Here is a 14,840-nt window from a genome sequence, read left to right as displayed (position 1 = left end):
ACAATACTGTGAAGCCACTTTTATCCCACATCCTTTGGGAGGAATAAGACGCCTTTTTCTCTTGAAGGTTTGGGGTGGGGAGGTATACAGACGGCTGAGTCCATGCTCTTGTTTATTGGTGATAAAATTAAAATTTCTTTTAGTAAACTTTAGTAAACTCTGACTCAGGGAAAGGAGATACTACCATCTCATGGTTGAATATGTGTGAATATTTTTTCACTTTGGTTTATTTAAAATCTGTTGTTCCTATCCTGTTCCTTAGAATCATTTATCTTATATACGTGCAGATTTCCTTTATCTTTCACAAAGTTTCTTCAGGTGGGACTATTAATTTTTAATATTTATTTATAACATTTTAATTTAAAATTTATATACATATATATTTATTTTGTGTTTCTTAATTTAAAACATTCTGAAACTCCTATCCTGGGTAGTATATTTCCTAAATTTAAAAAAAAAAAATGTATGTATGATAGCTATTTTCAGCAGCTGAGAAGTGGCACATGGTTGTTTGAAATATTACATGAAGCATTCATGCTTCACTGCCCAGTTTAGGAGAAATGCAGCTTTTTACAAAATCTTTATGTTAAAATATGTCACAACATTTTTCCTGAGAATTCAGGAGGATGCGAGTCTCCATCAATCAAAAGCATCCTTGAACTTACAGGCTGACTTAAGAGGAACTTTCTTATTTAAAGAGAAAACATACTATATGTATCTTGAATGACTTGAGTTTCATCTTACATTCTTCTTCATATAAATTTTGCTGCATCAATCTTGTCAAGTCCAAAACATGATAATGCAAAGGAAATTGATAGTTGCCATGGTTTGTGATTTCTCAATGGCAAGCACCTCCAAAATTACCACCTTGTTCTTCTTCTTCAGAAAAATAGAAAAGCATCATTTCAATGTTCTAAAGAGCTTACATTTCTCAAAAAGTGGATGAAGCATGTGAAAGCAATTAACTAAGTACCTGGACTATGTTCTTTCTCACCACAGTGGATCTGGGCAGGGGAGAGCGGGGCTTTGTGGTGGGCATTGCCTGGATGTCTGTTGTCCTGGTGGAACTGTTTAGATTTCTCCCTGGAAGGTTCTGTCTAAAGCGTCTCCCCTGCAGATGATTTGTGTCTTTGCAGACTACGGATTTTGTATTACTAATTTCTGTATCCCATTTTTTTCACTTCCTCATATGCCCCATCCATTCATTCATACAAACCACCAACTAAAACAACCAACAGCCAGGTGCAACCTATGTGTTAGTTACAGATTTGGGGCAGGTAATACAGCTTCCTGTATCTTGATCACGAGCACACTCTGCTTATTTCATTTTCAACTGATTCCAGTATTTTTAAGGCGAGGGTTAACAGCATGTCCTGGGCTTCTCTCGTGGGTATGTTCAGAGACTTTCTGGCATGCACAGTTGCTGCTTCTGCTGGAATTGCTTGGCATTCAAGCTGCATCACCAGGCACAATGTTGTCACATGTTTCTGCGTAATTCCATGTACCCTGGGCTCTTCAGGTGCCAATTACCCAGAGCAAGGGTTCACCGGGTTCTCATTCCTCTGGTTGACCACTCTGACCATTTCATCATATATCAATGTTTCAACCAAGTAAAACTGAAATTCAAATATGACAGTATAAATATGTTATTTGGTTACATGTATTATTTTAATTTTTTTACCTCTTAAGTTTTAGCCTAATGTACCAAGCCTAATTGTCAGCATCCAAAATAACCAACCTTCTCAGTTACCTGGGGATCCAGTTTCCATTCTTCTGGGCCAGGTAGCCAGTAGTGAACTTTAATTTTGAAACCTATACATGCTGTTTTATCTAGGAATTTGGAAGAAATTGGACATAGATGTTGATAAACCTCACAGAAGGGAAGACTTGCTGATAGGTTTATGATAATTAATCATTAGTGGTTAGGAGGAAGGAGAAAGTACCGTGATGCTATGCTGTGAGCTCCAGGGACGGACCAAGGCCAGGAAAGTGGTGGTGTTTATCCCATAGAGAGGGCCAGAGTGCTAAGAAAATATTTGTGCACTTAACAGCCTGCACTGTTGTTATGCCTCAGTCATTGATGGAATCTTCCCTAACAAGAGTTAGCTGTCCTCTGCTAACTCCTGCTTCCCTATCTCATCATCTATAAAATTGGGATTAATGAGAGCTTTTCTTAGGCTAAAAGTCCCCTCATTCACATTGCATTCAGATATGTGGTTTGTTTTTGTTTTGTTTTTTGGTTTGAGTCATTTCGACCATTTGGTGAACCGAGTTTGAGGACGTGGAAGGAAGGCTGCTGTCAGGATGTGCAGGATTAGCTGGATGCTTGCTGGTCTCCAGGGTGTGCTGAGGCTGAGCTCCCAGCACAGCCCAAGCACCGAGCCATGCAGCACACTGTTAGTGGGAAACTTCTTTGGCTTTTCCTCATTTTGAATAGATACAGCAGAGGAAGCTGCATATTGAATGTTGGAGCGGACTTGGAAATGAAACCCTCATTTTGTTCACAAGGAAAGGATTGTTTTTAGCCTGGGTCACTGCTGCAGGGAGAGAATTCTCATTCTCTCTCTCTCTCTCTCTCTCTCTCTCTCTCTCTCTCTGTCTCTCTCTCTCTGTAATGTTTGATACTTGAGGGAAAACAGCTGGGCCAGAACATACTTGGATCTCTGCAAGGCGGGATGGGATGCTGGGGAATATGGACTGGACTCTATGGCGGAAAAGGTCAGCTCTTTCCCTTGCCTCCCTTGGAGGAATGCAGGCTGTCCTCATCCTCTACTTGTGAGCCCCCCGAAGGAGCCGGGAGGCGAAAGGAATGGCTGTGATGTGGCATCCGTCCTGACAAATCAGACAGGAGGAGGTTCTGCACTGCTTCCCCTTTCCTGCCTGCTGTTTTTGATTTTCGGGGGAGGACTGGAAAAAGTCAACAGAATTTTGGTTTGGAGAAGTAGTTGATGACCACGTTCAACAGCAAGTCCTGATGGGCCAGACAGAGGAGAGCCCGGCCCAAACCGCAGCAGTGTAACTGGAATTATAGGGCCAGCTCGGAGAGAGTCCTGCCGGAGAGGTCCTGTCTCTTTTAGAGACAGGGAACTAGTCTGATGAGATAAATGTCCTGTGTGCCATTCAAGGGCAAGGGTGTATGCTTCATGCCCAGGACTTAATTCTACTCCAAATTAGACCTTAAGATGGTACGTGCTGCTGTGTAAACCTATCGGACAAATCTGTTGGTGCCCCAAGTTTGGCCGCAGAACTGCCCAGGTGCCGGCTAATAGGAAGGCCAGCTATACCCAGATGCAAGAGCAAGGCTCTGGAGCAATTATCTGATTAATTTTTCCTCTGTTTCTTTGCCAGTCAAGAGAACAATCGGATGATGAGACCGAGGAGTCGGTGAAGTTTAAGAGGTTACACAAGCTGGTCAACTCCACTCGCAGAGTCAGAAAGAAACTAATTAGGGTGGAAGATATGAAAAAGCCCAGCACTGAAGGTAAAAAAAGCCAACTCCACCCTGGTTATTCCGAAAGAAGTCACTTGGGGTCAGTTTTTCAGTAGAAACAGTATGATTTCAAGTGGAAAATGGATTGAGCTCTGGCCCAAGGCTGACGGAATCGAGTCTGCTCATTAGCAGGGGGATGCTCTCCCTGTTGTGGAAGGGAGGAGCCCCGAGCCCTGGGTTGAGTATTTCAGGGGCTCAGTAATTTAAATGTGACAAACATGGGAAATGGCATTATGTGACAGTGAAATTCTCTCAAGTGTGGTATAGCTTTAATTACGAGTCTGTACCATTTTATATAAACCTTGCAACTTCTTAGCATAAGCCTCTACTTCCAAAAAGGTTTGTAGTTCTTGCTCACTGATTTTAGTCCAAATTTGATAGATAGTACATCTGTCTTGAACAAACATCTAACCATCAAGGCACTTAATGTCCCTTTGAATCTCTGAGGGGTGATTTGTACTCTGGTAAACAATGTCAAGTCTCAATTGAAATAGGGTTTTAAGGACCTTCAGTTCTGAGGGGATCTTTAAGAGCAGTATTACAGACGGCTAAGATGAAGCAGTAATGTCAAGAGAGAGCCCAGCTGGGCTTTACTGTCCTGAACAGTTAACCTTTGAATTGCAATTATGACAGTTTAAATCTCAGCCTTATTCATCTCCCTTTTTAGTAATATGCATTTGCAGCATCTTGTAAACATTCTCCCCAAAAAGAACAAATAAAAGAATTTCTTGTTTGAAAATGATAGTAAACAAACAAACAAACTAAAAAGCCCACATCACTTGTTAAAATGTCACATCTACATTATGAGGAATTTCAAAATTTTAACATGTAGGTTTCAAAAGTATGATTGTAGAGGCCTTCTTGTTCTATGTAAATAAAATCAAGCCATGCAGGGAACTGTATTTCCCCTTATTTGCAAAGATAAGAGTTTGTTATTACTGATGCTTTTTAATTTTGTTTGTTATTATTTGTTGGTTTAAATCATCTAAAATAGTACTGAGGAGGAGGGGGGTCCTGTGGAAGAATGGAGGTTAGAAGGAGAAGAGGGGAACCAGTGAGAGAGAGATCAGCTTTATGGCTGGTTTTATAAACTTGGAGTTGTCTTTGATTCCAGGGTTGCATCTGGATGTCTTTTTTGCACAGTAATTCTGTTTACATTTGAGGAAAATGTTGATTTTTGGATGTTTCAATCCTGCCTGTCAGCTCTGGTTCCCATAGGGTGGGACACACCCTGATTTCCTCAGGCCATGGTAGGTCCCGTGGAACCACACAGAAGCACTGCTTGGTACTGCTGGGATAACCATATGGAGTTTCCAAGTGTAATTCTGAGGGCACATTTTAAAACAAGCTTCATACACACTTGCCAAAGTCAAATTCCAGCTATCATAAATTGGTGGGGCTTTATCCATAAATAAAATGGATGAAGTACCCAACACTGGGCCCACCACCCTAGAGGCCCTTCGTGTGTAATAGTCAAGTGTCTTGGGGCAGCCTTCACACTAGAGTACCATTTTAAACATACAGAGATGCCTTGATTTGTATATTTATGCCAGAATAAATCAATTCAGCTATCTCTGAGCGGCCTCGTTGAAAAAAAGGAAAATAACATCCAAAGATTTGTAACTAGAGGGTAAAAAAGTAATCACTGCACGGACCGCTGGGTGTGAATGAGGCTTCACAGATGGAAGATAGACTGGATGAGCTTAAGTTGTAAGTCCCACAGCTTGTCCATATCACCCGGAGAGGCCCCAGGTGTGTGTGGCACTCAGGGTGTCTGCTTTGGGCTGCCCCCAACCCCCTGCTGCTCTGGAACTCCCTCTAGCACTGGCATGATGGAACTCTCTGAGGCTCCTCTTTGGCAAAAGAATTTAGGACCCATGTTCCTTATAACTCCTCTTCTTCAAAACCTTTGGACTCAGAGAGCTGATCCTGTCACTGTTTCCCTGCATGCCTGTGCCAGTACTAAGTTGTCTGAATAATAATTGTCCTTCACCAAGAGCATTCTATGTGCCCAGCACTTTCCATTTTATGTTGTCTTTTAGTATGTCATCCTTAGAATACCCACCAAAGGCAGGTACGTGTGCCATCCTCATTTGACAAGTAAGGAAACTGAGACACAAAAAAGGCTAAGTAATTTACTCGAGGTCTCCCACTCAGCCAGACAGCAAAAGGTCCAGAATTGAGTCCAGGCAGCCTGACTCCTCAGTGTCTCCACTCGAAAGCCAAGACAGTTAACAGCTCTTCACTCAGTTTCCCCTGCCTAACTTGAGTGTTGAATCCATAACCTGGCATGCATGGCCTTGGACAGTATTTAACACAGGCCACAGTGGCTACTGTCATCTGCCCACTTCTGTGTCTTGTCCATAGAACTGACATTCCTCCTGTCCAGCTTCAAAAGTAGCTTCATGTGTCTCTTTTCTTTAAATGTTATCCTCACAACATCCGTGTTGGGGATATTATGTAAAGATAGGTAGGCATTATTACACAAAAGTAATCATCCAAGGTCATGGAGCTGGTGAGTGGCAGAACTGGAGCCAGAATCCAGAGCACAAAGCTGTGTCCTTAGTGTTAAGTTACCCCATATCCTCCTGTCAAAATCTCCTTTCCAGGGAGGGCTGGGGTTGTGGCTCCATGGTAGCGCACTCGCCTAGCACATACGAGGCACTGGGTTCGATCCTCAGCACCACATAAAAATAAATTAATAAAATAAAGGTCTTGTGTCCAACTACAACTAAAAAAAAAAAAAAATCTCTTTCCATATTCGAGTGTCATTCTGCTAAGAAGACACTTGTACCTTTAAGTCAGAGCAGGATAGAGGAAGTAATGCTTTAACTCCAAGGAGTCCAAATCAAGGCTGGGAGTTCAGGCTGCCCAGAGTCTGCATTGCACATGGCCTGCACTCAGGGCAAGCACAGGACGCAGCCTCTTCAGAGGCATTTGCCACATTTTCTCCCAAGTTCTTACCAGGCTCCAACTTTCCAGAACCCAAAACATAGAGCCACACATGTCATGTGTGCTCCAGCTGGTACCAGACTCAACTGTGACACACAAGTATTGGAATCTCTGATGACAACCTTAAACCCAGTCCAGAAAATATTCAGACCACTGCTGAGTGACAGGTCCTTCAAAAATCCAGGTTAGACCAACCTGGTCTCCCCCAATCTCCTGTAGGTTGCTGAGAGCTTCTGCATATCCTGAGGCACCTGGGCTTTACCAAAACTACACCCAGGTTTGGGTTCTTTAAAACAGTTCTCTGTTGCGCTGTCTCTGTCACCAGGCTGTGCCTGCAGTCCTGGCTCAGATGTTTCTTTAAGTTTCCCTAAAAGATCCCTGAACAATTCTTCAGTGAACTTTGTGCTAGACATAGTTGAGTCTCCTTCCCTGCTTCCCTCCCTTCTCTACTACCATCTCCTGGATGTGAACACAAAGTCCATTTTGGATAAAATTTAATAGCAGTTTTTTTTTTCCTTCCTTGTATGTTTGTAGCAATAATTACCATCAATTGGGAAAAGTAGCAGTTTTTAGAATTTGAAAGGACTGGTACCATTCGGATCTCACACACACACACACACACACCTCTCTCCCTCTCTCCCTCTCCCTCTCCCTCTCCCTCTCCCTCTCCCTCTCTCTCTCCCTCTCTCTAAGGGAGCATTCCTGTCCCTTTTTCTCTTGACATTTAACCAGGCACTAGCACCCTCATCCCAGCTGGCATATTTAATGCTGTCCTTCTGTTCCAAGGAACTTTGTATTTTTTCCTGTTCACTATTCAGCTGGCAGAAAGCTGCAAAGCTCCAGCATTTCCTTATAATTCGAGGGACACAGCCAGTTGGGATCGCTACACCCACAGCTTGACCTACTTCTTTCCTCACATCTGTTCACATAACACATGCAGAAAAGAACTCGGCTTTCCTGCCAGCAAGTCCAAGCCTTTCCACTGGGCTCCAGAGGGCTTGGCTTGCTACCTGGCTCCAGCGGGGGCTTCATGGGCTGGAATCCTTTAGACAAAGTGGAACACTCGCTAGAGCTGCCTGCGTGTCAGGGCCCTTAAATGCCCTGCTTCAGCAGGGTCTGAGTGGATGGGAATATCTGGCTGGGATCACCCAGTTCCCTAACTTTTTGTGTTCAGCCAGTCAGCTGAAGACCATTTTTCAACCACATTTGCAAGATATAACCCTTGATGGTGTTTCCCCACCCCAAAGTTCTTGGAGATTTAATCACTTAAATGGCATATGTACCAATAAAAGAAAAAAAAAAAATCACTGTCAGCCACATGGCATTCATCAGGCTACAACTATAAAAAGCCATCAGAACCAACCTAAAGGAGGGCCTTTCAGAAAGGGGAAAGACTGATTCCCACCTTCTGAGGGTTGCCCTTAAACTGGGGAGGTGATTGTCTAGAAATGGGAAAGTGTGTCATGAAAATGATTGGCTTGGATTTTGCAAACGGCATTTTTAGTAGATCTGTGCAGATGTTTGGTCTACAGAATTTCTTAGAGAAGGAGAAGCAAACACATCCCCACCTTTAACAGTAAGCTTGTATGAGACCACACGTTTGCACGGTGTGATCATTTTTCTTTGTTATATGCATATTTAAAATGTGTGTGGTGGGGGGTGTTTATGAAGAGTCATGGTATGGGCGGGGAGAGCTGTGATCACTGTGGACCACTGTGGACCTAGCTTGTGGGAGGGAGGGAGGGAGGTGAAGGAAAGCTCGTGGGGGAAAGCAGAGGCTTGGTCTCAGGGGCTGTGTTGGTTTCCCTCCAGGTGGGGAGGAGCATGCGCTGGAGAGCTCCCCGGTCCTGGATGAAAGATCCGCCCTGTACTCTGGAGTGCACAAGAAGCCTTTTTTCTTCGATGGCTCTCCTGAGAAGCCTCCTGAAGATGACTCAGACTCTATCACCACGTCCCCATCGTCCAGCAGCCTGGACACCTGGGGAGCTGGCCGGAAGCTGGTCAAAACCTTCAGCAAAGGAGAGAGTCGGGGCCTGATTAAGCCCCCCAAGAAGATGGGGACGTTCTTCTCCTATCCCGAAGAAGAAAAAGCCCAGAAAGTGTCGCGCTCTCTCACCGAGGGGGAGATGAAGAAGGGCCTGGGGTCCCTGAGCCACGGGGTAAGTACGGACGGTGTTTTCTTCTATGACAGCCACCGCCGCCGGCACCACTTTCTGGTGTCCCTAGAGGAGGTTCAGAGTGTCCGCAAGCAAATCCGCTTGAAGAAAACGGATACTAATTATTCCTGTTCCAGAGCTTTTCTCTGCCAGCGTCCCTCCCGAAAAGGCGTGAACGGCACCACCTGCGACCTGCAGCTGCCCCGGCCGAAGCCCAAAGGGGGCGGCAGCTGCGGCTTCCCGGGCAGAAGGGTGCGCGGGCGCGCCTCGGTCAGCGAGTTCAATGTCACCTACGTGGTGGAGCGGAGTCTGTACAGCCATCTGAACCTGACCCAGCTAGTGCGGCCCGCCTCAGACAGGACCCTGAGCAAGGCCGAGAAGCAGGACCTGAGGCGGTGCTTGCTGGAGGAGGATGAGGAGGCGAAGCGCAAGTGGGCTGCCACAGTGGACCGCTGTACTAAAAGGGTTCTCTTGAGAATCCACCAGAAGTCTGTGAGTCTCCACGACGGTCGTGAGGACAGCCTTGTCATTTCCGTGAGGTGCAGTCAGGCAGTATGGCCTTTCTTTTTCTGGAGACTGGCTTCTTCCCCTTCTCGTCCCCTCATTCCTTCAGGGTCCATCACTCCATCACCTCCAGTTCCTAAGTTGCTCTCAGTCCCTGGTGGCTTTCTTCTCCCTTTCCATTTCTCCTGTGGCCCAAGGGAGGCTGTTGGATGTTTAATTAAAATGCAATCCTGAGGCTGATGCCCAGAAGGGCATCCAGGGTACAGGGGTGGGGCCGGGCTGCCTTGTAGGAGTGGCCTTCCCGATCCCCAGCCATCATGTCACTTGACCTCAAAGAAACTGATTCAAAACACAAGGACAGTTGGCCCTCGAAAGGCAGGCTGACTCTTTCAGTTCATGAAAACAATAGGCACGGGCTCTTGGAAATTTTGCCATCAACACAGCCCACCCATTGGTGATTGGAAATCTTTATGAAGCCCATCTCTCTTATTTGTAGGTGCGGGTGGTGAGTTCTGAAATCCAACAGGGGAAAAAGTGAATTTGAGCACTTTTGCTTTACTCAAGTCTATTTAGCATTCTTATCTTGTTAAACAGAAGAACTGATGTTTGGTAAAGCCTTCTAATGCCACATAGACTCTTCCGTACATAATGAGGAATCAAGTCCAAATAATAAAATGGGTTTTCAAGTTTAATACTGAAAGGTCAGAGAGACCTAGTACAATTTATTTTCTGGGCATGAATGACTTTGAACTTCAGAATATAGATATTTTTTCCCCTGGAATTACCACCTCACTTTGAGCTTGCACAATGGCTCATGTGAAATGGCACGGAGGGAGGAGGAACTGGCACTGCTGTCCTCTGGCACCTTGCTTAATCCACCCGGGCTGTTGGCTCTGGGCCCCTTTGAAAGGTCTGAAAGAACCTTTACAGCAGGATATGCTTCGATGGTGGCTTTTCCCAGGGTTCCCTCACATTCATGAATAGGACGTTCTTCCCCAGACGATTACTGTAATTTAAATTCATTCAGTCAAGTTCTGCTTTTGTGAAAATGAAGACTGATTGGTCAATGCCATCCTTAAAATGACCTTCTCTGTTCTGAAAGGATCTTGGATCCTTCCTCACCCTTGGGTTTTCCAACTCTTCTCACATGCATTGACTTTCTTCCTAGATCTTATTTTCTATCTTTTCACATTTGTATGCTTCTTGCAACACTTTTAATACTATTAGTCCTGTAGCAAAAGCTTTTCTTCTGGCTCTTTCTCCATCATGGCAACAGTTTTTGTTGGTTTTGTTTTGAAATAACAGAATTGTCTTTTGTCACTCATTCAGCCTCTGGTCTACTCTGACCCACAGATCTTTTATAAAATACTTTGTGTGTGTGTGTGTGTGTGTGTGTGTGTGTGATTACTCTCTATATACTTGTATAAAACCTCAAAGGAACAAAGCCACTTATTAATTGATGACTCATCTCTTGTGAGTTTCAAGTATATAATACTGAGAATTTATCCAGTTTGAGCAGCTTGAGTTGCTCATGAGCCTCTCATTTATTGCCAGATTAATAATAGAACTTGATCAGGTCTGTCTCTCAAGAAATTATATTTCTGAGATTTGTGTTAATTAATATTGTGGGCCAACGATCAATTTCACTGACTTTGAGGATGAACATCGGGGCTAGCTTGTCTCTGAGCATCCCCCACCAAGATGGTGCTGTGTAATCTTTGTCCCAATTATCAGTCTGAGCTGGGTATTTTTAAAATGCTATGAACTTGAGGCAGTACTGGATCATTTTAATGCAGAGAATGTAAGAGAGAATATGTGTTTTCACAATAGAAGGTGCTTTTTTTCTTTTTCCTGAAGGAGATGGAACCCAGAGCCTTGTGCATGCTAGGCAGGCGCTCTGTCGTTGGGCTATACCCCCAGCCTTGGGGCTTTGTTTTTGTAAAGGATCATTCTTATTTCTTTGCTTCTTTCATTTGAAATGTTCTTTTCCATTCTCCTTGCCATATACTTCCTTCATTTTTCCCAGAGTGCACAGTTTCCTTTAATCTTTAGCCTTGATCTTTTTTTGCCTTTCAAAAATGCCATATATGCTTGATGAAACCTCAGGGAAATGGTAATGCTTTGTATTCACTGGAAATGGTCACATGTCTTCCTTTTTATTTGGTCATTCAGTTTTTGTTTGGAAGAACAGACATGCATGACATTTTGGAATTTTATCCATTTTAAATTCAGCCTCCAAAACATGTTTTCAACTGCATGACCATCCCATTGACTAGCTCTCCTCATCCCAAGCATCTATCTAAAATGTTTTATAATTATCTATACTAGAGATTATAAGCCAAATAAAATCACTTAAATTTATTTAGATGGCCAAAGTCAAAGATGGTTTTATTTTTCTTCTTGTATTCTCTTTACAATTCATTTTCTCTTTTGAAGGGGGCTGCTTCGAGGACTACTTGATCTTATTAGAAGAAGTTGGAGATTCATTCAAGCAATGTTTATTGTTATATTTTTGTCAGTTCTCCATTGATAAGAGCAGCAGTGTTTCAGAGATCTCAGCGTATCACTGGGAGGAATTTTAGTTGGTGGTGAAGCAAACCAGCCCATTCTTTCAGCTTTTTATTTTAGGCATAAATGCATACAACTGGTGTATAGAAAATCTAAATGAGCTTCTAATTTACTGCAGTCATCATTTCCACATGAATTCTTTGTCAGTTATTTCATATGCATCAGAAATAACATGCTGGGCTCAAGGGTTGCAGTAGATGTCATTTAGAGCAGGGACGTGCAAAAGCCATAAAGTAATCAGGCATCTGGGCGCCATACTGTGTCTGTGAAACCCTGAGTCACAGGAAAGGAACTGAGTAAAGTCGCTGCCTTTGCAAAAAAGAGAAAACTGATGTGGCATTATAAACCAGAACGGAAAGTTAATGTTAAAAAATTTGCTTTGAGAAGTGATCATCGTGCTACTTCCCAGTTGGGTTATTTGGTGGCTGTCTTTGCACAGAGAGTTCTCTCTCCTTTTTTTGAACTAGACAGAAGTCTAGTTGAGTGAAAAGGAAGTCAGGTTGACTAATATTTAACAAAATTAAATTTACATCACTGGAAAGCAAGTTGGTAGTAGATTTTTTTTTTTTTTTTTTTATCAGCAATGATTCTGCTGAAGAAAAACTGTTCTGTGGCATTCTAAATGTTAGTTATCCCCAAATTCCTTGCTCTTTCTACCCTGCCTTATGCCACAACAGCTACCTCTCTTGTTGTGACCTGTTCCTGGCATGCTCTGGTGTTACAATTGAGCTCTCAGATTATAAGGCCCTGAATGGAGCTCCAGCCCTTTATTTGCATATTTATGATATTGCTATGATTTATGATTTTTGTATGATTTATGATATGATATTGACAAAGCCTGAACTTCAGCATCACAGTAGTCAGGAAAGGCTACCAAGTGCTCAGCATGGCCATAATGAAGTAACCGGGGACACCAGCATTCATAGAGGGTCTGCTTCATGCCAGGCAGTGTGCTAGGGATCTTCAAATATGTGATGTAAATATTTTTCACTGAATGCAGAATTCAAAACTTGGAGAGTTCTAGTAGTTGACCTGTGGACACACAACAATAAGTGACCAGACCAGAACTTGGGTCTTCCTCTGTGAAATTTCAAAAACCAAGTCATTTTCCTTCCCAGGATGCTTCTGTTTTCTCAGTGTGGTAAATTTTACATGACTAAAATATATTTATATTAAATAGGCAATGTTTGTAAGATGCATTGTACTTTCCTGTTCATTTCTTCCATTTAATAGCTGTTAACTAGAGTTTTCTAAGAAACAGGTAATACAAAATATTGGAGCCCAAATCCACTATTCAGTTTTTATGGTTCACTGCTTTAAAAAAAATTCATTAGTCACAACAAAAAATAGTGTGTTTGGGGATGGGGGCAGCAGGAGTGGTTATTGAGTGGCTTTTGCTAGAAAAAAACAACGGAAATCTGACCTAATTTCTGGAAATACTAAGTCACTGAAATATAAGCCAGTTCCAAGAAGTTTGAAACTAACAAAAAGGATGAAAGTTTTCACCCTTTTTTATAAAATCAACATATTTCCTGTTGAAATTAAAGAATGTGGTCCAAGACAGTCACCCGAGCGAGCTTTCTCTCTCTGCTTCATCCACTGTGAGAAAGGAGCTAGAATTAATTAAGCTGGGCAGTTAGATGGGAAAGTTAACAGCGTTTTTGGCTAGGATAGGGAAGCCTTGATGAGTAATTTTGGCCTGTTTGGACTACCATAACCCCCTTCTCCTTTTCAGCGTTTAAACTTAAAACAAGCCTTTTAGGAAAGCCTGCTCCCAGTAGTGCAGCAAAGGACTGCAGACCTGTTTTCTGGACCACTAAGTGATATGCCTTTATTGTCACTGATGTTCATAGCTGATGTTAAGGGAATTGGAAGGGGAAGTTCTGTGTTGAGATCAGGGAATCCTAACAGCACTAAATTTATGGCAAGTTTTTTGTTAAAAAAAAAAAAAATCCAGTTATCTTTTGCATGTTTCGGGGATTTAGACTTTGGGTGCAGGCAGGGGGCCAAGGGTGTGTGAAAGGCAAAGTAAGTGGAGTTCTCTTATGACATGAATCATGTGTTGTTTGTTTTTTTTTTTCTCCTCATCATTTCTTGTTTCCTCTTTTCATCCTGTACCGTATTTGTGATTCAGAGATGTCCCACAGAAGGCACGTGTGTGGGCTTGTGCTCAGCTGACTTAGCATAACTGGTTTATTCTGCCCTGCCCCCTCCTTTTCACAGAGAACTTGCAGTTTTGGAGGATTTGACCTGACAAATCGTTCTCTGCACGTGGGCAGTAATGCCACTGATCCCATGGTGAGTAGACACCAGAGGAAAGCCACAGGTTAGATCTCACATGACGTGGTTGGTGGGTTTGATAATGGACCCTGGGTTTTGCTCAGTATCCTAAAGCATGTTTGAAAAGAAGCCCTCCTGCACCTGTCTTCAAGACACTGCACTGTCCACATGGAAGAGGGGATCACGACCCCCTCTGGCCTCCCTGGCTTTCCTGAAAGGGGCTCAGTTCCTTAAATGACTTTGCTTCCAGTTTTTCTCAAGTAACAAATCCAGATGAGTCTGGCTTCTGTGATCCCATCATTTGCACCCACAAACCTTTTCTTTACACTAATTGCAGGTGCACAGAACTACAGCTACACAAGTAGTGAGACCCAATGGGGCCCATGACTGTTCTGACAGTAGGTGATGGCATTTCTAATGAGCAGTCTGACTGTGGCATAGAGCATGGCCCCCCCAAGGTCTCTACTTAGCCTAGGTCTTTCTGATGTGGGGTACCCTAGAACAAACCCAGTCTTCTTAGCACCCAAGCAAGCCCAACACCTCAGCACCAAGGTCACTGGCTCCATGAACATGCCGTGGGTCATGGTCTAGGGCCACCCCATCACTGTGGCATTAAAATTCTGTCCCCTAAAGTTTGACCTGCAGTTTGCTTGTCCCTAAGGTATATTGCTATGAAACTATGAAATGAAAATTTCAGCTTTATATTCATTGTGCTCAATTATCAGCTAAAATTCCCATCTGTGAGATACAGAATGAGAATTTCCTGGAAGATAAAACTATTTTATTTGGATATCCAATTGTATTGATTCATAAGCCAATAATTTTTATGTAGTCAATCTTTCTTAAAAATGAGAGAAAGTATTTTTCTTTTCTTTCTTGGAGTAAGTTTA

General features: G+C 43.1%; 1 protein-coding gene across 4 annotated transcripts in view; it reads left to right on the top strand.

Moving 5' to 3' along the window:
- Sash1 (SAM and SH3 domain containing 1) overlaps nt 1–14,840 on the top strand; it is a 229,767-nt gene that overhangs the window by 186,067 nt on the left and 28,860 nt on the right. For 3 of the 4 annotated variants that reach the window (XM_071612923.1, XM_027939555.2, XM_027939557.2), the window contains 3 exons: nt 3,349–3,481; nt 8,255–8,601; nt 13,894–13,968. In XM_071612923.1, the coding sequence (XP_071469024.1) occupies nt 3,349–3,481; nt 8,255–8,601; nt 13,894–13,968 (555 nt within the window). Of the gene's footprint in view, nt 1–2,934; nt 3,186–3,348; nt 3,482–8,254; nt 8,602–13,893; nt 13,969–14,840 lie in introns of those variants that run through there. The other variant, XM_071612925.1, reaches the window with a different exon arrangement.

Source organism: Marmota flaviventris, chromosome 6, assembly GCF_047511675.1.
Source record: "Marmota flaviventris isolate mMarFla1 chromosome 6, mMarFla1.hap1, whole genome shotgun sequence".
Taxonomy (NCBI): domain Eukaryota; kingdom Metazoa; phylum Chordata; class Mammalia; order Rodentia; family Sciuridae; genus Marmota; species Marmota flaviventris.
The sequence above is the reverse complement of the archived record's forward strand: the minus strand, read 5'-3'. Positions and strand labels throughout refer to the sequence as shown.